Source organism: Rattus rattus, chromosome 15 (genome assembly GCF_011064425.1).
Source record: "Rattus rattus isolate New Zealand chromosome 15, Rrattus_CSIRO_v1, whole genome shotgun sequence".
NCBI classification, from domain to species: Eukaryota; Metazoa; Chordata; class Mammalia; order Rodentia; family Muridae; genus Rattus; species Rattus rattus.
In genome coordinates this window covers 23130324-23155317 of record NC_046168.1, presented here as the reverse complement: position 1 = coordinate 23155317, position 24994 = coordinate 23130324, and the positions used below count along the sequence as shown (strand labels likewise).

At 41.9% G+C, this 24994-nt stretch overlaps 1 protein-coding gene across 2 annotated transcripts in view; it reads left to right on the top strand.

The window, feature by feature from the left end:
- The first annotated feature begins 10443 nt into the window (after positions 1-10443).
- Positions 10444-24994, top strand: part of Dsg3 (desmoglein 3) — a 30389-nt gene continuing 15838 nt past the window's right edge. For both annotated transcript variants that reach the window (XM_032885682.1, XM_032885681.1), the window contains exons 1-8: positions 10444-10491; positions 19245-19280; positions 20219-20350; positions 21202-21357; positions 21775-21919; positions 22501-22667; positions 23445-23573; positions 24053-24238. In XM_032885682.1, the coding sequence (XP_032741573.1) occupies positions 10444-10491; positions 19245-19280; positions 20219-20350; positions 21202-21357; positions 21775-21919; positions 22501-22667; positions 23445-23573; positions 24053-24238 (999 nt within the window). The remainder of the gene's footprint in view (positions 10492-19244; positions 19281-20218; positions 20351-21201; positions 21358-21774; positions 21920-22500; positions 22668-23444; positions 23574-24052; positions 24239-24994) is intronic.

Here is a 24994-nt window from a genome sequence, read left to right as displayed (position 1 = left end):
AGATCTCCACGGGAACCTCTTGGTCAACAACTCAACCAAATGCAACCCGGGCCCACCACTGGAAATCTTGCCTGGCCTCAAAAGATGGCCAGTTCAGACTCCCTATCTTCCATTACTAGGAGTCTTCACTAGGGTCACCCTCATGGATTCCAGGAAGTTTCCACTGCACTAAGCTTTACACTACCCCCTGATTGCTTCCAGCCATCTCTCCCTGCATTCTCTCCCTCCATCCTTTCCCTCCTATCCCTGATCCCTCCTTCTCCCACCCCTACCTGTACCCAGTCTACCCACAAAATCTGTTCTACTCCCCCTTCCCGGAAAGTCCATGTGTCCCCTGGAGCTCTACTCTTGACCTAACATCTCTGGGTCTGTGGATTCTAGCTTGATTATCATTATTTAATAACTAATATCCTCATGTAAGTGAATATATATCATATTTGTCTTTCTGGGTTACCTCACTTGGGATGATATTTTTTAGTTGCATCCAGTTACCTGTAAATTTCATGATCCCATTTGTGTACATATAACACATTTTCATTATTCATTCTTCAGTTGAGGGACATGTAGGTTGTTTCCGGTTTCTGACTTTTAGGAATAAAGCCTCAGTGAATATGGCTGAGCTAGTGTCCTTGTGGTAGGATGGAATATCCTTTGGGTTTATGCACAGGAGTAGTATAACTGGATCTTAAGGTAGAACAATTTCCAGTTTTCTGAGAAACCATGTATTGATTTCCACAATGGCTGACACGTCTGCATTTCCACCAGCAATGGAGGGATGTTCTCCTTGCTCCACATCCTCCCGAACATGAGCTCTCACTTAGCCATTGTGACAAACGCAAGGTGGAACCTCAAAGTATTTTTATTTTGCCTTCCCCTGCTAGCTAAGAACATTGAACGCTTTTTAAAGTTTTCTGAGCCACTTGAGGGTCTTATTGAAAATTCCCTTTTTAGATCTGTACTCCATTTTTAATTGGATTGTTTAGTTTTTTTTAATATCTAGTGTCAAGTTCTTTACATATTTTGGATATTAGACCCCTATCAGATGTGGTTTTGGTAAAAATCTTTCCCTGTTCTGTAGGCTCCCTCTTTGTCCTATTGACAATGTCTCTTGTCTTGCAGAAGCTTTTTCATTCAGTCCAGAGGTACCATTTATTAATTGTTGATCTTAACGCCTGCACTACTGGTGTCCTGTCCGGAACGTTGTGTGTGGAGTTTTGGGTTTGGTTGATTTGGTTGCTGCTGTTGGTGGTGGTTGTGGTGGGTTCTTTGTTCATTTATTTGTTTGGGGGTTTGAGATAGAGTTTCTCTGTGTGGCCATAGCCATCCTGGACCAGGCTAGTCTTGAACTCAGAGATTACCTGCCTTTGCCTACCTAATTACGAGGATTAAAGGTGTGTGCTACCACCACTCAGTGTGGAAGACATTATCCTTTTGAAACAGTATGTATAGGATGTTAGTGAGTGGTAACGGCTACCAGAGCAAGAAGATAGCTGTAAGTCCTTGTCCCTGCCACGGGCGAGATGCCACAAATTTTGGCTAGGTAGCTGGCAGAAAAATAGAACTCATGACTTCAATATACATTTTGTAAAAAGATTCAAGTCTGTCAATTTTACCTCCAGCAAATCACAGGAACTAAGAAAAACTTTGTTCTGAAGTAGCATTGAGGGTTAGCTAGAAAACTCCTCACTCCCACATTTTACTATTTTACAAATACATTTCCAGAAGTAAGCAGTTACCAAATCAGATTCATTCCGAGGAAAGAGAGGTTGACCCTGGTTCGTAGCATACATTAATTTTTTAATTTATATTTACGCTTTGGAAGTCTAGACATAAACATTAATCTGTAACTCAGTAGTAAAGTTCTCAGCTGGCATGTGCAAAATCCTGGGTTTAACCCTTGATACCACAAGTACACACACACACACACACACACACACACACACACACACACACACACAAATATTATGTAATGCTTTCTAAGAAAGCTGGGCAATATTAGTATACAACTTTAATCCCAGCACTTGGGGAGCATAGACAGGTGGATCTCCAAGTTCAAGGCCAGTCTTGTCTACAGAGTGAGTTTCAGGACATCCAGGACTACTCTGTATTGAAAAAAGAAAAGAAAAGAAAAGAGAAGAGAAGAGAAGAAAAGAAAAGAAAAGAAAAATATATATTCCTAAGAATCTCCAAAGCATGGTGAAGCATTGTTGGGTCAGCAGCTTGACTTCCACTAATTTAAATACAAACTGTTGTCTGAAACACAATCAGACCTCCAGGCACATCTGAATGCCTCCCCTGGATGAGCAGAATGGGAGAGGTATATAGTTCTCACTATCTTGAACGACAGAAGATGACGAATCCATACTTTTGCAAGACATTTTAATATACATTTTTGACTGGTAGCACTAACCTCCGTTCATGAATCTCTGAACACTGCACAATGAAACATTCAAAATTCAGTGAGTGTGACACAGACTGCATACATGCTTCCAGTGGAAGCAATGAAAGCCAGCAAAGGCTTGCCAGGGAAGCTGAAGTCTAATGAGCCTTCTGTACTTGATGAATAAGGGAACTACTGTAGATAATGAGCTTCAAAAACAGCATGGAAACTTCTGGAATCTCTGCCCATTTGAATAGATATCCATTTTGATTGCTTGGCTTCTGAGACACAGTATGACGTGGTTCAATTTCCAGCAAAGAGGGGATGAATTCTTCAGCTTGTGTTGGATCTGCTTTCAGACTCTCCTGTCTTCGCATGGTACATTAGTTGGGTCACAACCAAAACATACAATGAAGCTCCCCTTTAATTGTTATTTTTATGATTCTCACTTTGATATCAGTCTCTTGATCAAGAGCCAGTTTAAGCTAGGCTTGGGTTCCCAAATCATTATCCCAAAAATAATAACACCATTGCTCAACCAGAAAGCACTGGAAAACACTCAATGGTTAAGAGCATTGGCTGTTCTTCCAGAGGACCTATGTTCAATTTCCAGCACCACATGGCAGTTCACAACCTCTTTAACTCCAAACACAAATGAATTGCAAGAGAAAGCACCACTAAGTACAGAAGATACTGCATAAAATCACCCTTTAGACTGATTTCCTACAGCCACATAAACAGGGCTGCACCAGGACACTTCCTTACCTTACTAAGAGGCACATCTTTCTAAGAAAATGACAAGTGGGCTTATAGCCACTATGGAAGTTAGTATGGAGGGTCCTCAAAAGACCAAATATAGATTTGCTCTATAAACAAGCTACACCACTCTGGATATTTACCAAAAGGATTCCAAGTCAACACATCACAGCTATTCTTGCATATCCATGTTTCCTGAAGCACTTTTCACAGTAGCTTAGTTATGGAACCAACATACATCTCAACAGAAGAATGGATAACAAAAATATAGTCTATATACACAGTAGGATGTTTTTCAATCATAAAGAAAGATCAAGGTACGTTACTTGACAAAATGTTGATTCATCTAAGATAATCATATTACCTCAATTACACAAATATCATAAAGACAAAGATCATATGTCTTCTTATAGAGAAAGAGGACAAAATGGCACAGGGAACAAGCTCCAAGTATTTTATACACTGGCATACTAGAATCAAATGGTAAAATAAAACATAAGGAAACTGTTAAGGGCACTGAGACAAAAAGGAAAAAGAAGAGAAAATTAGAGAACCCTAGATGGATGCCTGTGGATCCCTTTGCCATTAGCTCAAGAATAATCTAAAGAATTGCAAGATAATAAAATCATGGCAGAAAAATGAAAGCACTTGGTTCATCTCCTTCCTCCCCATATGTTTAGAATATCACTCATAAAATCTTACTTTATTTATATCATTTTTCAAATAACTTTTTAAATTGCAAAATTAATATAATCTCAAGCTGGATATGGACAACATCTGTCGTCCTAGCACACAGGAGGCAGAGGCAAGAAGAGACCTCGCAGTCTCCTATTCCACAACACGATGGAGCAATTGCCTTCAACATTCTGACCCAGAACATAGGACAGACCTTACGTGAAACAGGAATTATTATGAAGGACTAGCTTATCTGTCTTGGCAGAGATGAGCTGTTGACTATCTTGCATCTTGTGGCCTTTCATGGACAGTATTTTTTATTTGTAGATGAATTAGGGCAACTTCTGCCCAGTGGCTGCCCTGCCACAAAAGCAACCTCCTGGAAGTTGATGTTCAACATCCTCTCTGAACTGTGGGGGGCGGAGGGGGATGTCAGACACAGACATGTCTCTAGACAAATGATTTTTAATAATTAAATGACCATCAATGTTGTATTCTGTGGACTTCTGATGCTTTTGAAGACTATGTAAAGTATATCTGAATTCTCTCCCTTTAACTACTCAGCTATTTCTCATTAAAATATCTCAAAAAATACCCTTTTATAATTCACTCAGAACCATGAGTTTGCTATCTAGCCCTAAATTTGTATTTTTGAAAGAGTTATATAGGCACAATGCCTGTCTAAGAGTATCAGTACTAATCCCAAATTTTATATCAATATAAGAAATTCGTACCTATCAAAACCTTAATTTTGTATCAAAAGTAAATTCTGTACCATTGTAAGAAATTATGACTTCAACTTTGTATCGATTATAAAGATTTCTACCAATTAAGATTACAGCTACACAATTAATTCCAGCTAGTTCCTTCCTGTTCAAATTAAGACCATTTCCAAATTGTCCCTTAAAATACAGCCTAAGTATAATTCATAAAATAACCAGAACCATCCACCCAAACATAAGGGCCTGGGACAACATCTCCACAACTTCTGCCTCCTAAATGAGGGCAATGAAATAGCTTTAAAGGGGAGGGGAAGGGTAGGGAAAAATCAGAGAGTTGGTTAGGCCTGAAGAAAGCCGAGCCAACAATTGCTATTTAGTCTCTAATGTTCTGACTGGATCCATTTGAATGGTTCAATGGGGTAAAGCAACCTGGAATCCATGACACCAGAAGTCCAAGCAGGTCCGTCCTGCGTGTCTGAGGATGAATCTCACCAAAGCTGTACACTCCGCATTATACAAATATCAAAACAAAATTTAAGTATCATCAAGATATCCGCATGGATTGTGTTAGTCTGCATAGGGTGAACAGACTAGTTAAGAAAGAATTTCTGCTCCTTGTTTGAACATGTGAAAGACAGTCTTTTTTATGAGCCAATTTTAGTAATAACCAATCCTAAGTCTTCATTCATACCGTGTGAAGAATGGCACAAAGAATCTTTACCTTTCCTGTTTGGTTCTCTTAAACTTTCCTAGTTCTTGGGGGTTGGGGGGGGGTATCGGAGGTCTCCCTCTGTCACATCTGATCCATATCATTCTGGAGGGAGTCTAGAGCCTAACGGCCTTTTCTATAAACACAAACATAAAGCCTTTCTCCCAGATCAGCATGTCCTTTAGCCAGTAGCCAGACAAACTTTTAGCTTGACTCTCTCCCAGAGGAATGATGAAATAAAAAAAAAAACAAAACTCAAAATCACACCCGTTTTGATAATTAAAACTTCAAAACAAATGAAGTAAACTCAAATACTGTAAGAGCCTATTCTTAGGCTTTTTCTAATCTTGTCAAGCCAGGATATTTAACCCAAAATCCCGTGGAGGCCACATTAATAGATATGAGCTGTCCTGCAAGACTTCATGACTTCTCTAAAACATTTCTGTTCTCATACAATCTCCCTTCTGTCCTTTGTGGGAGGCAGCAGCCCTTTCTGCCTACCTCTAGGTCAGTTTGTTTTTGCAAAGCAGGACTCCCAGCACCTCTGGGCTCAAACTTCCTGCATTAGTTCAGAAACACTGGAAGAATTCCCCTGTGGTTCGGGCAAAATCTACACTCTCTTCTAACTTTAAAAACAATTAATCCAAACTTAGAGTTCTATCCTATGATTACCTGCTTATAGGAAGCAGGCAGCTTTTATTGTTTGGCTCTCTTCCTCAGAGCCGCCATCTTGTCTCTTTTCACAGAAGGAAACCTCAGAGCCTGAGTTTCTTTGTTTAAGATGCCCGCGCTGGATATACCGCGACTCCACTCCACTCGCTGAGAAACTACCTCTCCCTCCTTCCAGACCTGCTTCACTGTGTCTGATCAATCCGAGAATCCTAAATTATTAGTAGATTCTTGCCTGCCATGTTCAACGTCATCGATAGTGTGTAATTTTTTTTTTTCGGAGCTGGGGACCGAACTCAGGGCCTTGCGCTTGCTAGGCAAGCGCTCTACCACTGAGCTAAATCCCCAACCCGATAGTGTGTAATTTTTAAAAATGGCGCGCTAGGCTCTGGAATCAGCAGCTGCCGGCTAGCCAGCTCCACTAGCCTCTAATGACCACACTGGCCTCACTCAGCTGTCCACCCGCTAGCTAGCGCTCTTCCCAAAATGCCCGGAGCAGCAAATGCTCTACACTGACCATCCACCCCTGCTGACCACCAATGACTGCTACGCAGCTGCTCTCTCTCTCTCCCTCCCTTCCTCCCTCTCTCTCTCCTCTCCTCTCCTCTCTCTCTCTCTCTCTCTCTCTCTCTCTCTCTCTCTCTCTCCCTTTCTCTCTCTCTCACTCGCTCGCCCACCTGAGTCTTCACGGATCAAAAACACCAGACAATCTTAATATTTAAAATCAGCCAGATGTTGCAACCTCTGGAAATCTATTGCTCTAAATTCATCAGCTATCCTGTGTCGGAACTCATCTGGTGGCAGAGGCCGCCACCAGGTTTCTAACAGCCCCCCAGGCCTACCTAGTATGTCTTCTCTGCTCCACAGCCTGGCTGAAAGCCCTTTCTCTATCCCTTCTCCTCCTTTTCCTCCTGGGACCCAGAAAACCGGTCTCCATATCTTTTCCCACTGATTGGTTCTGTCTTTTTTTTTTTTTTTCTTTTTAATTAACGTGAGTATTTCTTATTTACATTTCGAGTGTTATTCCCTTTCCCAGTTTCCAGGCAAACATCCCCCTAATCCCTCCCCCTCCCCTTCTTTATGGGTGCTCCCTGGGGGTATTTTCTTTTTTTTTTTTTTTTTTTTTTTTTAATTTAGCTCTTAGTAGGAGCATTCTTTTTTTTTTTTTTTTTTTTATTAACTTGAGTATTTCTTATGTACATTTCAGTGTTATTCCCTTTCCGGTTTCGGCAAACATCCTTCCCTCTCCCCTTCCTTATGGGTGTTCCCCTCCCAACCCTCCGCCCCATTGCCCCCCTCCCCCCAACAGTCTAGTTCACTGGGGGTTCAGTCTTATCAGGACCCAGGGCTTCCCCTTCCACTGGTGCTCTTACTAGGATATTCATTGCTACCTATGAGGTCAGAGTCCAGGGTCAGTCCATGTATAGTCTTTAGGTAGTGGCTTAGTCCCTGGAAGCTCTGGTTGGTTGGCATTGTTGTACATATGGGGTCTCAAGCCTTCAAGCTCTTCAGTTCTTTCTCTGATTCCTTCAACAGGGGTCCCGTTCTCAGTTCAGTGGTTTGCTGCTGGCATTCGCCTCTGTATTTGCTGTATTCTGGCTGTGTCTCTCAGGATCGATCACATCCGGCTCCTGTCGGTCTGCACTTCTTTGCTTCATCCATCTTGTCTAATTGGGTGGCTGTATATGTATGGGCCACATGTGGGGCAGGCTCTGAATGGGTGTTCCTTCAGTCTCTGTTTTAATCTTTGCCTCTCTTGTCCCTGCCAAGGGTATTCTTGTTCCCCTTTTAAAGAAGGAGTGAAGCATTAACATTTTGATCATCCGTCTTGAGATTCATTTGTTCTAGGCATCTAGGGTAATTCAAGCATTGGGCTAATAGCCACTTATCAGTGAGTGCATACCATGTATGTCTTTCTGTGATTGGGTTAGCTCACTCAAGAGGTTCTGTCTTTATTTAGCTAATCAATTAGGGAACCTCTGCCTACACTCCCTCGGGAACAATCAGGGTAGACGTTTGTACGCCAAAGCCCTCTTCACTCTTAGCTATGTTCAAACACTAATTTCAGAAGACGCCTAACATTTGATCATTACATTTAACACTGCACAAAACACCAGCAAATAAAACAAATCTCCTCTCAACTTCTCACGTCTGCTCACATAACAACCACCTCATTGTCCAAAGACTTCGTCCTGTACCTCAGCCCTTCAGTGTTGCCAAGGGCTCAGCAGTCACTCCCGTTCTGATTCTAGTCCAAAAGTGTATAGAATATGCTTGCTGGAATCACAATGGAAGAATCTCTACAGGGAATGTCAAACTTAACCTCTTGAACTTTTCTTTCCAAATAGAAGTAGATTTTAAAAGATTCACTAATTATTTTTCTGTGACAGGCTCCAATGCCCAACAGATTTGTCACAAATACTGTTTGAAGACATAATGGGGCCAGAGAGATGGCTCAGTTGATAAATGGTTGTCTTATGAACACAAGGGTCAGAGTCCAATTACCAGAACCCCAAATCCAGATATGGTAGTGTGCTCGATCTCAGAGCTAGGGGACAAGACAGATAGATCTCTAGCTCTTGATGGCCATCTGGCCTAGCCTACTTGATGAATCTTAAGCCAGGGAGAAAAGTGGCACATACTTTTAATTCCAATAATCCAGAGTCAAAGGTGAATCTGCATGAGTTCAAGACCAGCCTGGTCCTCAGAGTGAGTTTCAGACAACGGCTACATAGTGAGAGTTTATTCAAATAAATAAACAAATAAGTCAAAGGAAGATGGCACCTTAAGAATAATACCCAAGGTTGTCCTCTACTCTACTATACCCAGACACACAGACACACCCACACACAGACACACCCACACAGACATAGACATACACACACACACACACACACACACACACACACACACACACACACACACACGTACATTTATGGCATCACCCAGGATCAGCAAATTAACAGGACATAGAGTTAATCAGTTTCCTTTGCAGCCATACAGTCTTTTGCATAGCTATTCAACCCTGCTCAGGTATTCCATGCTCGCACCAAGGCACCCATTCACAATAAAACAAGTGGACATGGCTATGTCCATTAGCCTTTGACTCTCAAAAAAAAATCTTTATGTCTAAGACAATAGTTTTCTGGAGATAGGTGGTAATAGTGATAACAGCTACACGACTCTGTGAATGCACTGAATGACACTGAGCTGTACCTTAACTGTGGTTGACATGAGGGCTGGTGAGGTGGTTCAGCTGTGGAGGCATGCATGGCCAAAGCTGTCCTAAGTTATCACCATGACCCACATGATAGGAGAGGACTCTAAGTTGTCTTCTGATTTTACACAAGCACATGTGCACACACTCGCACACACACACACACACACACACACACACACACGCACGCACTCAAACACACAAAATTATAAAAACTACAGTAGCTTTCCTGTATACTTCACCAACATTTAAAAAGAAACAGAGGCAACATACTTCTTACCGGATTCTTTTAAAACTTCTGGCCTACGTAACATTTTCTGCTAAATACTCTAGCATTAAATGAACTCCTAGGAACTAAAATGCTTTTAAAACAATGCATCAATACTTCTAAAAATAAAATTGTTCTTCCGAATATCCTCCTTTGGATATTGTGAAACCGACAAAGATCCTGCTCTAGCCCCCAACCCCTAACACGGGTGTAGTCCAAATGTTTCACTGATTCTAAGCATGCATCGGTGTGCAGGCTGACGGCCTGGGGGAATTAAAGGTGTAATTAAAAGAGCACTGTAATAACTATCTCACAGTCAATCTACTTTCTCTAAGTTATGAGTGAACAAAGGCACAATAGGATGTCAGCGGCATCAACACAATCCGACCCTTCAGAGCATGAGTCATTACCTCAAACCCCAGCACGCCCATGAGCTGTCTGTTTCTATTTATTTCTGGTTGATTTTATTCAGACTGTGTATTCACAGTCACTAGCTACCGTGTTTTTCCTTTTTGGTTGTTCGTAGGCCTTTCAGTAATGTACATTATTGATTAAGACACACCACTCACCCATACATAGCCTGAAAACAAGAAGTGTTTTTTCACAAGTAGATTTGGGGGAATTTTCTCTTTCCTGTCTACTTTCCAGTTTTCAGCTGTGGCCTTAGAAACCAACTAGAATTTCTTTTTCTGCTGTGGCCAGGGCCAGCTCTTGCACCTCCATGCCATGATTAATGTGTTATTCATCTGATACCTTCCCATTCAGCTCTTGTCTTTAGCCCGTGAACCTCTCATTTAGCTTCCAACAAAGGATTCCATTGCTGTAGGAACTGAGGTGTGTCTCAGTATTTACATGGGAGGCAGTGATGCAAGCGTTTCTGGTGAGACCAATCCTTGGCTTGGGGTGGGGAGGAACAGACTAACAGGCCACCAGGAGAGTCCTGGGGCAGACATCAGAGCCACCACTGCCAGACGGGAGCTTCAGACATAGGCTACAGACACCCAGGTGAAGAGCTGCAGCCAGAGGCTTGGATTTATTCACCAGACAATGGCCTGCCTATTCCCCAGAGCCCTGGGGCTTCTGGCCCTCCTGATGGTAAGTCTCATCTTTTGCTAAAACCAGTAAATTCTCTGCTTCCTTGCTTACCACAGAAGACTGGGTATGGTTACGGAATCCCTGTTGTACGTTCCAAAATGAATGAAGCAAAACTAATTGTGCAACTGTTAAACTCCTTCCTCTTTTCCGTTTCTTCATTTTGAAAAGAAATGTGAAACAGAAAAAAAGTTTATTTTAATGTAGTTGTTTATATGTCTTCCATTATCAGATTAACCCATCCCAACCCCAGGTTTTATTTTCCACAAGCTTCGTTTTCTTCAAGGCAATACGTGTTTTCTAAAACACAAATGAAAACGGCACTCGTGGTGCCAGCAAATCGGTTCTCCAGGATCACAAAGCTCTCGGTAAGGCAGATGGCTAAGAGCTCTGCATGCCTGATCTTGATACCCGACGTGTTTTTTAGAACAGTCACCAACCGTTGAACTAAAATCAAAGTCATTTTGACTCTCGATGAGTTGGGAGGATTCTTAAGAAAACCGGTTTTCCATTTAGCCTGTATGAACAAAGTACATGGAGCTTTTGGGGGAAGGGGGTAACATGACCTTTGCAGGAGAATAATGTCAGAAGAGTAGTTCTTCTGTTGACTGGGTCACTTTGTTTTATAAAAGACAAGGAGAATCCTAAGTGAAAGCATCAGCTTAGATGCTATAAGCTATTGTATGCCTTCATTGTGTATTAGTGGGGCGAAAACATGTCATAATTTGTCTCACCAAGACTTGAATATAAATAAAGACAGGAAAGGTTTCCAAAGCCAATTGCCACAGTGTGGATGACAAACTTGGCCTCAGCATCTATTCCCACCATTGGCTCATTTCAAAGCACAGAAAACGGAGACTTCTAAAGCTTACAGGAGATAGACGACAAGAGCTGTCTAAAACGTGCGTAAAGTTGTCTGTCATCACAACACATGCCTTGTATGGAAAAGTGTCTCAACTCTCCCTCATATGACCGTGGTCAAACAGAAAATGGACATCATGTAACTTTTCAAAGAGGGGACCAGTGACTGGACAAGGCCTCTTTTAACTGTGAAGTGGCCGCAGTTCTCTGACTGTATCAGTGGTGAGAAAGTTAGAAAATGTGTTTTCCAACACTCAAAAAAGTTTTGCCCATGCAGGGGGAGAAGAAGGGAAAGAGGGGGTTGGGGATTTAGCTCAGTGGTAGAGCGCTTGCCTAGCAAGCACAAGGCCCTGGGTTTGGTCCCCAGCTCCAAAAAAAAAAAAGAAGGGAAAGGAACAGAGCAGGGAGGGGAACAGAGGCAGAGACAGAGAGACAGATACAAATTGAAGGTTATAGATCTGACCTGTGCAATATCATAGCCACTATCCATACATGGATGTTTATCATTTTGAATATAGCTTTTCTGAGATGAAATATACAGCTAAATGTAAGATACACACTGAAGTATTTAGCCATACCAACAGAGTGTCAAAGGTATCTTTGGCTTTTATTTCAATTGCATATTGAAATTATAGTATTTTCAGTAGATTAAATACACCACTAATTGTCAAACTTTTTAACAACATTTATAAACTTATATAAAACTTTTTAATGTGAGCGTAAGAAATTTTAAAACCGTTCATATGGGTGGCATTTGTGCTCCACTTCAAGCTAAGCTGTATCCTTTCTCCTACTTTCAGAGGACGGCGTTAGGCAGGTAGGACTCGGTGGCTTCAGTAGGAGTTGACAGGACAATTGTGCCCTTAGGCAGGGACTGTGGGGCCACTGGTTTGGCTGGAATAAAAGTGTTAGAGAATCAGGGAGGAATTTAGAAAGGTGGATGAGTGTGACACTGAACAGTTCATTCTGTGATGGTAAATGGAATCCTTTTGCCAAACAGGAGCCACCCAGACTCTTGACATATGCGGTTACCCATAAAATGCAATGTTCTCAGAGCATGGGCACCATTTGTTGTTGAAGGGTGGGGTCTGAATGTTGAAAGGCATGACTGGAAAAGGTTGGTAGCTGCCTTTCCCTTTATACACACCATACAAAGACATTGGATACCATGGCAGTGTGGGGTAGAACAGAAAGGCAAGAGCGTGCAGCTCCTCCACTGACTCACTCCGAGTCTCGTGTCCTCTACTGTCAGATAGGAATCATCCACCTTAGGATGGGCACGGTGGCACATGCCTTCAATCCAGTCACTCAGGAGGCAGAGCAGACGGCTCTGTGAGTTCAAGGTCAGTCTGGTCTAACGCAGTGAGGTCAGTACAGCCAGGACTCTGTAGAGAGACTGTCTCAAAAAGAAAAGAAAGAAAAGAAAAAGAGCAATGAGAGAGAGAGAGAGAGAGAGAGAGAGAGAGAGAGAGAGAGAGAGAGAGAGAGAGAGAGAGAGATCGTGGCTTAGCCCTGGCCCTGCCTCCTAAAATGCCCACAGTAAGAAGAGAGCATCCTTGTAGTCACAGATGTACTTTAGAAGACAGGAAGTGTTCTAAAGTTGTAGTATTTCAGGACTGGGAATGGTTCTTGATGGCATCTGTCACAGTACTGTGCTTTAATGTCTTAATCACTGACACTTAAGTCAGGGAGGTCCTATGTTTCTTCAGTTAGAGTACCTTAGGGATAGTTGTATGGGGCACGGAAGATAGCCTGGTAGAGTAAGAAAGCTTAGTGCACAAACAAGGAGACCTGAGGTTGAATCCTCAGTACCCACATAGAACAAGTCAGGCACTGCCATGTGATCGGAAGCCCTGGCATTGTGGGAAATGGAGGATCCCTGGGTCTTGCTGGCCACTAGGACATGTTCAGTGAGAGACCGTGTCTCAAGAGAGTAAGGTAAAGATCGATAAAGAAGAACATCCAGTGTCCTCTGACCTCCATGCACATACACATGTAAATACATCACACACGCACACACACACACACACACACACACACACATCTATACATGTGCATACACAAATAAAAATGTAAAAAGAGTATTTGTGAAACTAATGTTACAAAGATGACAAGAAAAAGGACAACCTTAACTGCATCTACTGTGAGTGTGGAACACCACATGTTTTCAAATTTAGGGATTTTTCTCAAAAAAAAAAAATCAGCTATTTGGACTTTGAGATTAACCACTTGGAAGATGAAGGCACAAAGTCCACCTGAATATCCTTTTAAATGTGTGAGATTTATTCGTTCTCTGTATTTATCTTAATTATTTCACATAACACAAAATGGATACTTTCAAGAAAAGCTTATAGTTGAAGATGCTCGCCTTTGGGGATCTACTTATGAAAATGCAACTTGTCTTCGAAGAAAACCAGGTCCTATAGTTAGCAAAATCTTAAACACGTTTTGAGCCATAACTTCCTTATTGAGGAATGAGCTAGTGAAATGTTACAATGCTCGCTAAGGCTTTACTTAGGAAAAACTCAAACGTTTAATACAGTCTGTAATAAATAGGGGAAAGTGAAGGTCACTGAAATGTCAAGTCATGAGTAGAATGTGTCCTAGAAATAAAAAGTTGTTCCAGCCATCTTTTCTATATTTTCTACACGATATCAAAGTATATAAAAATTGGACTGAAGCTGAACACCCATTTTAATAAATGGGACAATCTGTGAGGTGTCCGTTCCGTTCTTGGGCAGTGAGATGGTTATTTCATTGTTAGTGGATATATAAAGATGGGAGTCCCACGGAACATCTTCAAAATTCAACATTCTAATGGCAGAGGAAGCTTGCCAGGAATACTACTTAACTCGGCCTGACTTTGGCAGCGGTCAGAAGATGCAATTATTTCTAGCAATTAGCACCCCCCCCCCTTGCTTAATATCAGAAACCAGTTCTCGCCCTTAACTAGAGCACTCCGTGTCCCAGGGGCTTCTCGTAAACCTCCTAGCCCTGGGTGCTTCCTTTCCAGTAAAAAGTCAATTGGTAGCCTAAGGTGAGGGCTTGCTTGGGGAGATGCCTCATGCTGAAATTACATAGATGATGGGGTTATCCATAATTACATGACGAATAATTGAGTCTGCCTAATGCACACTTTTTTCTTAATGGAGTGCAACCAGCCAGGCCGTGTTGCACAACATCAGTAGGCACATTCATGGCACTGCAGCGGGAGCAGCAAACCCGAAGTTTGTAAAGATCACCCTCACAGGGGTACAGTGGAGCACTGCTCCTTTGCTCAGAGGAGAAAGAGCACACACACACACACACACACACACACACACACACACACACACACACACACAATTGAAAAGAAAAGCAAGGTCCATAGTCCAGATTTGTACCAGCACACTTGGCAACATCGTCCGATTCAGAATATTTGCAAACAGCCAAGGGCATCACTTTTATTTACTTTAGCTAAAAAACAAACAAACAAACAAACAGCTTTCTAAGTTAATTGAGTTTACACATTGGTTCTTGAAAACTGAGTTGTCAGAAATTAAATACTAATTTCAAAATAATATATATCATTCAATTGACTAATTTGCTTTGATGAATAGTAAGTTTAGTAGAACGTTTTGTGGCTTTCAATTTCAAAAGTTCTATAGAGTCCTGGCTTACACTATTAACAGAGCATTTTTCTACTTAATATTTATAGAACCATTAGGGTTTGTTTTCCATGTAAAAATCCAATAAATAACATGAGGTATTCAATGCTCCATTATAGAATGGCCTTTGTGTTAGAAAATGATCCAACCATAGATTAAAATAAGTATTCTGGGGACAGCAGGCCAAACTATGATGTTCAGAGGGTGGTTGGTGTTAAATGTGTGTTCCAGTTAGCATTTTCGGCTTTCAGTGGGATTATTAGGACATTAGACATCATAAGTGAAGGAGCTTCCATAGAAGTCAGAAGAGGAAGTCACTCGTTTTCCTGAACTGTGTGTGTATTGTGTAACTCACTCAGCAATGTGTCTTGAAGGACTGCTATGACCTGGCATGTTCACAGTCAGTGCTTCTGATTGGTTGACTGATCCGTGAAATGCCAACCTGTGTGCATCTCATGACATTTCTTGCCCAAAATGTAAGTCATACTTAAAACATGTAATGATTCCTTTGAATTGACTGAACTGTTCTCTGGGTTCCCCAGAGCGGGGTGTGGAGCCCTCTTTGGTGCATCTAGAAATGGGCAGTGTGGCTGTGTACGTTGCTTTTCTCACAGCCACTGCAAAGCACCTGACAGAAACTTGAAGGGAGAAGAGCTTTGTTTCGTCACAGTTCCAGTCCATGTCTGGAAGGCGGATGGTGAAGCCGAGCCAAAAGAACCTTACTTCAGTGGCTGCTCACACTGGAGGCAAAGACGGCTTGCTGGGACGAGAGGGGTAGAGCTTTGTAAGCACCACCCTCAGTCGCCTGCTTCTCTAGCCACGGTCCACTCCTGAGGCTCCTCAGCCTCAGACTTGATGCTCAGCTGCAATCATAGCCAGCCAAAGAGGGGCTCAGCCTTCAGAAATGTTTCCTGTCAGGTTCCTCATGTTTCTGGAAACAAAGGACATTTTCCCACAAGACTAAAATAAGGGGGATATTCTTTGAGATCAGTATTAAAAGAAAACTTTAAAATTTAAGATGAATAAATCATCTGAAGGCTCTGACTCTGTGAAAGCCCTGGACACACACACACACACACACACACACACACACACATACACACACGCACACACACATACACACACATACACACACGCACACACACATACACACACACACACATACACACACACACACACACACACACACACACACACATACACACACACACAAACACACACATACACACACACACCACACACACACACACACACACATACACACACACGCACATGCACACATGCACACGCGCACACACATACACCTACACACACACATACGCATACACACATACACACACACGCACACACACCACACACACATACCACCCACACACACCACACACAAATGCACACACACACACACATACACATACACACACACAACACACATACACATACATACACACACACACATACATACACACACACACACTCACACACACACATACACACACATACACACACACATACACACACACATACACACACACAAACATACACACACACAAACATACCGACCTACATACATACACACACACACACACACACACACACACACACACACACATACACACACACACATACACACACACACACACACACACACACACACACACACATACACACACACACACACACACACAGGCCCCTGGTATGCTCTGTTGACTCTCCATAGACTAGGCTTTGCCTTCCTGGGAAGGTAGGAGCAGGGATTTAATGTCTATTAGAAGACTCATTCTCCTCGGAGCTAGTACAGACATGATTCATGTTTTCTGGATGACTCCATTTTTCCTGTAAAGAGGAGTATGCCTGGCCCATCCTTACCCTCAGAACCAGCTAAGTCAGTGACCACACCACACTGCTTCCTTCTTTCCTAACAGACGATGTGACTTTGGGGTATCATCTCCATGCGCAATGTAAAATCCGAGTTTCAGATGAAATGTTTGCAATGGAGGGGTTTCTCATCCTATGCCTCCTGGGATCGCTCCTTTGGTTCAGACTTGGACCTGTCTATTCATTATGCTCTTTAAAAATAAATGATCTAATAGCTCTACATTGTTTCAGAATCAAGCACAGCCTTTGGCCAGATAAAAATCTAAGGTGACTGTCATATAACTTTCTTCTGTGCATTCACGTTCGCTTGGGGTTAGGATCTGGTATCATGACACACACTCTGGAAATAAAGTGTCTGTGTTTCAAATCCTTACTGGTCAAGGCCTATTAACTGGGACAAAGCCTTCACAATCTCGTTTCTCTATATCTATCAAAACAGGGATTACATAAGAAAATGTTCTTTGGGTGGTCGCAATAAATAATAGCAATATTAAGTACAATGTTATGTAAATAAAAACTAATCAAGTCACCCACCACTATCAATCACACTTGTAATTTATCCTGTAATTTTCCATGGCCTTTGTTCCTCAGATCTCACACTCAGTGGATCAGCCAATACTTAAACACATGAACAGGAGGAATGATAGGATAAGACCCAGGATTTGAAAAGCTCATGGATAAATTCCTTAATACACACAAAACAGTAAGATACAGGGGGTGCTGTGAGTTAAATGGCATTAAACAGAGTGAGAGCTGTACAAACTCAGAGAGGGAGGCATTAGAAAAGACAGCTTCATGTAGCTTGTTGGTACTTGACTGGACGAATCACAGACGGCAGGCAGTAAGGAGAGAGGAATGCATCCCAGGTGGAAAGCAACACAGATGCCAGGCCTGTGGGCTCCTGGGAAAGCAAAGATTCCAGCTGCCCAGCCTCCTCTCTCCTCGTTTAATTTTTATATCAGTAATATACAATGAAGACCTTGTTTGTTTATTGGTTAGTTTGTTGTTTATGACAGGGTCTCATTATGTAGTCCCGCCTAGCCTAGAACTCACTATGTGAGCCAGGATGGTCTCAAATTCTTAGATATCTGCCTACCACGGCCTCCCGGGTGCTAGGATTAAGGAGTAGCACCACCACATCTGGAATTCAAAATAAAGTTCAATGTTTAAGTTGCAACAGGAAAGAGAAGAACAGACCTATATCAAATAGCAAGCAACACCTGAGACTGCCATAGAAAAGCCCGTGCATCTAGAAAAGGTTCCAATTTCATAAACCAGAATAGTTCCATTCTATATTCCTCACTCTAGTTCAGCTTTAAAAAGGACAGAAGGAGAGAAAATCACAGAACCAAAAAACCTGTCTTAAAAAGGAGCTAAACTTTTTATATAAGGATTATATATAAGCTTTAAATAAACACACGGTAGAGAGAACAGGGGTTTGATTTTGTTGCTGCTCTTATTTTTCCTAGTGTTTTGAGACAGGTCTTGCTATGTCACCCTGGCTGCCCTCCAACTCTCTTAGCCCTCCTGCCTAGCGTCCCACATGCTGGGATTGTAGGCATGTGCCACCATGCCCAACATCATAGTGTTGAATCATCCCATGACCACTTTCAGAAGTTTATCACGACAGTTCCTGAAGCTCTGGGAGCTGATCATATGATAACCGTGTAAGAAACATGTAGTGGTTGCAACTGGCCGAAAGCATCAATTTGTAGTCAAAGAGATGGCGGTGATGATGACGGTGATGCTGATAATGGGGATGGTGGTGGTGGTGGCTATGAGTCTTCTTTGTTTTTGTTTCCTTTTGTTGCTTTTGGTTTTGACAGTTTCCCTCTGTAGTTCGAGCAGATCTAAATTCACCATATAGGCCAGGTTTGACTCAAACTAGCTACGATCCTCCAGCCTCAGCCTCTAACTTCTGGTAGGTTCCTCTTCTGTGACATGAAAATCATGATGCTGGTGATATATTGTAGGAGTTAATAACACTTGGTGCTCTTACAGAGGACGTAGGTTTAATTCCCAGCACTGACATAGCAGCTCACATCCATCCTTAACTCTGGTTGTAGGGGATCCAACACATACACACACGTGCACATACACACATGGTGCACATACATGCATGCAGGCAAATAGTCATACACATAAAATAAAACACATGATCTTTAAAAAGTCTGAAGTCAGATTGAAGAGTTAGAGACAAGGGTATTCCTTTTCCTGTAGGATTTTCAACTTTGGAATGTTTCTGTACACCAAAATATTTAAACCTAGAAACAAACTATAATCTGAAGAACAGAATACAATAGTAAGGATCATTAGCTTTAAATAGACACGCGTTTGAAGAACCCAGTGACATTTTCTATCTGATGTCTACAGGTGGTGCTCATGGTGTACGGGGAACTGCACATAGAGGTAAGTGCATAGTTTTTATCATTGAAATAAGAGTTTACTTTTAAAACTTAAAATCATATTGAGAAAAGTATTTAATCAAATTATTTGATAATCAACTGTGAAACATATAAAACTAAAATTCTAGCAAATAACCCAAAATCTTTTAAGGGTATCTATAAATAAAATGATTATTATTTCATATGGTCTTGCTTATTTCCTTTTATTCTTCATTTTATTGGATTCTAATGGTTGGTTGGTTGGTTGGTTGGTTGGTTGGTTGGTTGGTTAGTTGATTGGTTAGTTGCTTGGTTGCTTGGTTGCTTGCTTGGTTGACTGGTTGGTTGGTTGGTTGGTTGGTTGGTTGGTTGGTTGGTGGGTTGGTTGGTTGGTTGGTTGGTTGGTTAGGTGGTTAGTTGGTTAGTTGCTTGGTTGCTTGGTTGCTTGCTTGGTTGGCTGGTTGCCTGGTTGGTTGGTTGGTTGGTTGGTTGGTGGGTTGGTTAGTTGGTTAGTTGCTTGGTTGCTTGGTTGCTTGGCTGGCTGGTTGGTTGGTTGATGGTCTTTTAAGAACGTCTTTTGTGTAGTCCCACTTAGTGTGATACTCATATATAGACCAAGCTAGCTTTGAACTCCTAACAATTCTCCTGCCTCAGCTTCACCAGTTCTTGATTTCAGAGTTGCACTAGTATATCTGGCTCTTTACTTTTTATCTTAAACAAATAACAAGTCAAAATCAATTGCAGAATATATAGGGGGAAAATCAAATATGATCAAATGTTAATATTAAAAATCACATAGCTTAGTAATAACCAGTTTAATGCTGCTTCTTGACGAAGTGAGCAAATGGCCATCAACATAGAAACACAAAGTTCCTCAGCATAGGTATCTATCTATCTATGACAATGTTCGAAGCGAAGACTGTCTGCCATGCATATGATAAAGTGGGATCTCTTTCAACGCAGTCAGGAGGACAACACAGAGAAGACAGGACAGCATTACAGCTGACCAAAAGGAGGTACAAACGTGAATGGGTGAAATTTGCAAAGCCCTGCAGAGAAAGAGAAGACAACTCAAAACGAAACCCAATTGCCAAGGTGAGCCATATTGACAGAAGCCGTGTGAGCCTTAGAATTAAAGATGATATAGGAATTCCACCTAGTACTATGTGACCTAGAAAGTCCACAGAACAACAACGTACTGCCTCCAACAAGACTACAATAATAGTAATGGTAAAAAAATAAGAAATTAAAAGATATAGGAATGATAACCTCTGGAGTTATAAAATGGGATTAAGAAATGTATTGGCTCTTTTTAACGTATAAATTGGTGTATGTCCAGACTCTAATAAACAAGGATAAAAGGGGAGAGAGATGACTGGTAGATGACTGGATGGGAAACTACTGACGCAGGATGATGATCTATCTCGTGAGCAATGTACTAGTCTCTCTGTTAAATAGCTTTAAAATTCTAACAATAAAGACCAATTCACACTCATACACACTTTGAACGTCTGCTGCCTCATTTTCCCTTCCCCTTCATCGTCACTCCTTCCCACTCGAGAATCATCCCTTTGAAGAGTTAAGTAAGAATTTTGAATCTAGAAGTCTTCTCAAGACTAAGCCCCCATTTTTTTTTCTAACAATTTTTTCACATTCCCACCATGGTACCATAACCCAAATGAGGACTCAAAAGCCATAATGACTAGTCAGGCTTCGATGTGCTGGTGAGCAGAACAACCATACTTATTTCTAACTCCTGCTCTCCGGTTAATAAGTAGAGCGAGACGTAAGTGGCACCGTGATGGAAAGAGGGAGCCAAGTAAACAGGTATCTTTAGACCAGGGAGAGAGAGGAGGCAGGGGAAGCCTCGTCTATGGCCAGCTTGACATTTAAACCATTTTCTTTTTTGTCTGTTTGGGTTTTTTTTTTTCCTTTTCTTACTACAGATCACTTCAGATTTCCAAAAAAATCAGAAAATTACTTACCGCATTTCCGGAGTGGGAATTGATCAGCCCCCTTTCGGGATCTTTGTTGTTGACCCAAACAATGGCGACATCAACATAACAGCCATAGTTGATCGTGAGGAAACCCCAAGCTTCCTGGTAAGTTCTCAATCAAGTCATCCTTCTTCATGTGCTTTATGAGGTTAGAATGTCTGGTAGGTTTATAAGAAAAGGGAATAGTCTATCAAAAAATAATATTAGTCCCTCTATTAACAATCTTCTGCAATGGCTCGTGTTTCTGACATAATATACCCCGAGAGTGCCCAGAGAGGGCTGGGATTTAGCACACAGCTTTCCAGAACTTCATCCTGCCAAGACACAACAGCTTTAAGGAAGGGGCAACTGGACCAATGACAAGGGTGGGAACATTTACCTTTACCCACGGTTTGGAGAAGTGTTTTCTCTTCTTTCCTCACTAAACTCTGTACATGCCAAGATTGGTCCAATTTCTATGAGTTTAATAATATACAAACTAACTCCATATGGTGATGACGCATGTTCTCCCTGTGTTTCTAGATCACATGCCGAGCCCTCAATGCCCTGGGACAAGATGTAGAGAGACCACTTATACTGACAGTGAAAATTTTAGATGTCAATGATAATGCTCCAATATTTTCACAAACCATATTCAAGGGTGAAATTGAAGAAAACAGTGCTTCAAGTAAGTCTTTTACAGCGCCAACCACCTCCAGTTTACATAGCTTTCAATTACACATACCCTTCCACCATTTTTACAAACTGTTCCATTAGTTTGCTCAGCCATTCGGTAGCAGAAAAGTCATTATGATAGTCTGAGATTTCCTTTCCAAAATTTGTAGCTAACTCTTAATTAACAGTTACATCAGAATTCTATTTGCAAATGATGGCTCTGTCACCAATTTGGTGCCTAGATGCAGAGCCTCCGTGGGAGCCACAAAGCTGATGAGGTCTGTTAGCCTGGGTGCACAGGTGCCATGTTTTTATAAATAAGAAACAGAGACGTGCTCACGTTATTTGGATCATTTGGAAAGGAAACATACAGGTGCATCATGTGGAGAGGCGCTCTAAACAGAAGACAGACCCAACTTCAACAAAGCCAGGGCTGTGAGAGCATTGAAAGACTTTTCTGAAAGCCGATAATTTCTAGAAAGAGACTGCAAGCCTGACATAGTGTTTTTTAAAACGTAGGAATCAGTGCTAAACGATTTTGACTATTTGATGAGAGCGTAATTTAGGACTTTGATGATTTTCCTATTTTCCCAGATTCCCTGGTGATGATCCTAAACGCCACAGACGCGGACGAGCCAAACCATATGAACTCTAAAATCGCCTTCAAAATTGTCTCCCAGGAGCCCGCCGGCATGTCCATGTTCCTCATCAGCAGAAACACCGGAGAAGTCCGCACTTTGACCAGTTCTCTCGATCGAGAGGTAAACAAGCTACCCGGAAGCATCAAAAACCTAAAGGGCTTGATGGCAAGCAACCCAAGATGGTGCCTCCATCTTGTCTGGGAATACAAACAGAAGTGGGGAAGGCTACTAGCTCTTCACGGAGCCAATCTAGGGGAAACTGTCTCCAGGGGGACTCTTCTGTGGTAGAATGGGTTCCTGTGATCGCAGCCTTTCACACAACAGCTCAAGTGGGAAAATTAAGGAGGACGCTGCTGTACAGAAGCAAAGACCGCACTGTGATTAATTCCTAAAGATTTGGAGAGAATTTTTAGACGAAGAGATTTCTATTTGCTATAAAACTTTGATGGCGTACCTTTTCTCTAGATGTCTCTCCATTTACTTTTACCTCTGCCTACAAAACACCAAAGAATCCCTTCCTGTCTTCTCTCATCGTCTCTGCCACCACCGTGTATCTCCACCACAACGGGCTACTCAGATCCATAACTTTCACACATTTTCCCCCAGTAGATCGGTAGGGAAACTTGACAAGGGGGATTCTCTGAGACAGTCACATCCCCCTCATCACTGTAGACCCCCTTTTCCTCTCTGAGTCCACAACACTGCCTTCAGAGGAAGCCTCTTGTAGCCGCTTCCACCCAGTCCTCTGGAGCCCCACCAGCCTGTCTCTGCCATGGACAGTGTGTGAGAGCCATGATTCATAGACTTAAATATTTTCACTATCTTATCCGAGGAAAGCAACTACCGGCCATTCTTGATCTTTGACAGTTAACCTTTGTTCTTTATCTCCAAATTTAGCAAGTTGGTAGCTACCATCTGATTGTGAGCGGTGCAGACAACGATGGAACAGGACTGTCCACTCAGTGTGAATGTAGTATTAAAATTAAAGATGTCAACGACAACTTCCCAGTGCTTACGGACTCGCAGGTACATCCACTTGTCCTTGAAGAACCATTTTTATATATGTTTATAGTTTAGCATCCCAATTCATTAACTGCCAGTTTAGTGGCTTTTTAATTTTCTGTGCTTTGCTGTTTTAGAAAAAAAAAAAAAAAAGCTTAAATGTAAGAGGTAAAGAGTCAGTGTGAATTAACACATACTTCGAGAAGAAAAGATTAATGCTATTTTTTTAAAAATCTAATTCTTTTAGATAAACCCTAGAGTTGAATCTCGAGCACCTGCCTAGGGGTTCTAGCAGGGGAACAAAGCTACACTCATTCAGCCTGACTGAAGACATCCTCCTCTGTTGGACGGTTGATGCAGGGAGGGGGGAAGGGCACATTTGCCTAGGCAGCTAGATTAGCCACGGGACCCTGGCAATGGCCAGAGTGACTGACTATGCTGCATCCAGGTTATCCTCACAACTCCTAGCACTGAATCTGAAAGCCTATGTCTCTCCCTTTCAGTACTCAGCACGTATTGAGGAAAATACTTTGAATTCAGAGTTACTCCGATTTCAAGTGACAGACTGGGATGAAGAATACACGGATAATTGGTTGGCTGTGTATTTCTTTACCTCTGGGAATGAAGGGAATTGGTTTGAAATCGAAACAGATCCTAGAACCAATGAAGGCATCCTGAAGTTGGTTAAGGTAAGATCTGATTTCTTAGAGGGTAAAAATATTCTATAGCAACTCAAAGAACTAGTTCCACAGACAAATTACATTAATAATGTTACCACTTTATTATCTAAAAATTAGAAAACATACCAAAGTAGATAGTGTTTATTTTACTATAATCATGGTTGTACTGTCTAAACACATTTATTGATTTACTAATTTTTTTCCTTCCAAGCTACTCTGCTTTCATAGAGCACACACACATGCACACATGGTATACACACACACACACACACACACACACATATGTGGGTTTGCATGTTCTTGGGACAGGAAAACAAAGACACTTCATATAGTCATCAAATCTACTGTCTGCAATTAGATTGGAGTTCAGAAGAGACGAGAATACCTGGGATGGTGGCTTGGGAACTTGTCAATGTGTTTTAAATACATTGGCTATTGTCCTCACAAAAAGAAGTCACACTTTCTCCGGAAAATGGGAACTGCTAACAAATTCTGCTACGTAAAAGCAAAATCTTGAGCTCTGGTTCAACTTGACAAATCCCCCATCTGAAATCTGAATACCCCGCCTCTCCCGCCTCTCCCGCCTCTCCCGCCTCCCCGCCTCTCCCCTCCCCGCCTCTCCCGCCCTCCCGCCTCTCCCCGCCTCTCCCCGCCTCTCCCCGCCCCCATCCTCTGTCTCTGCCTTCTGCCCCTATCTTCTGCCTGACCTGCTCCATCCATTTTGTACTACTGCAGTGCCATCTAGCAAGTGTTCCCCCGCTACCT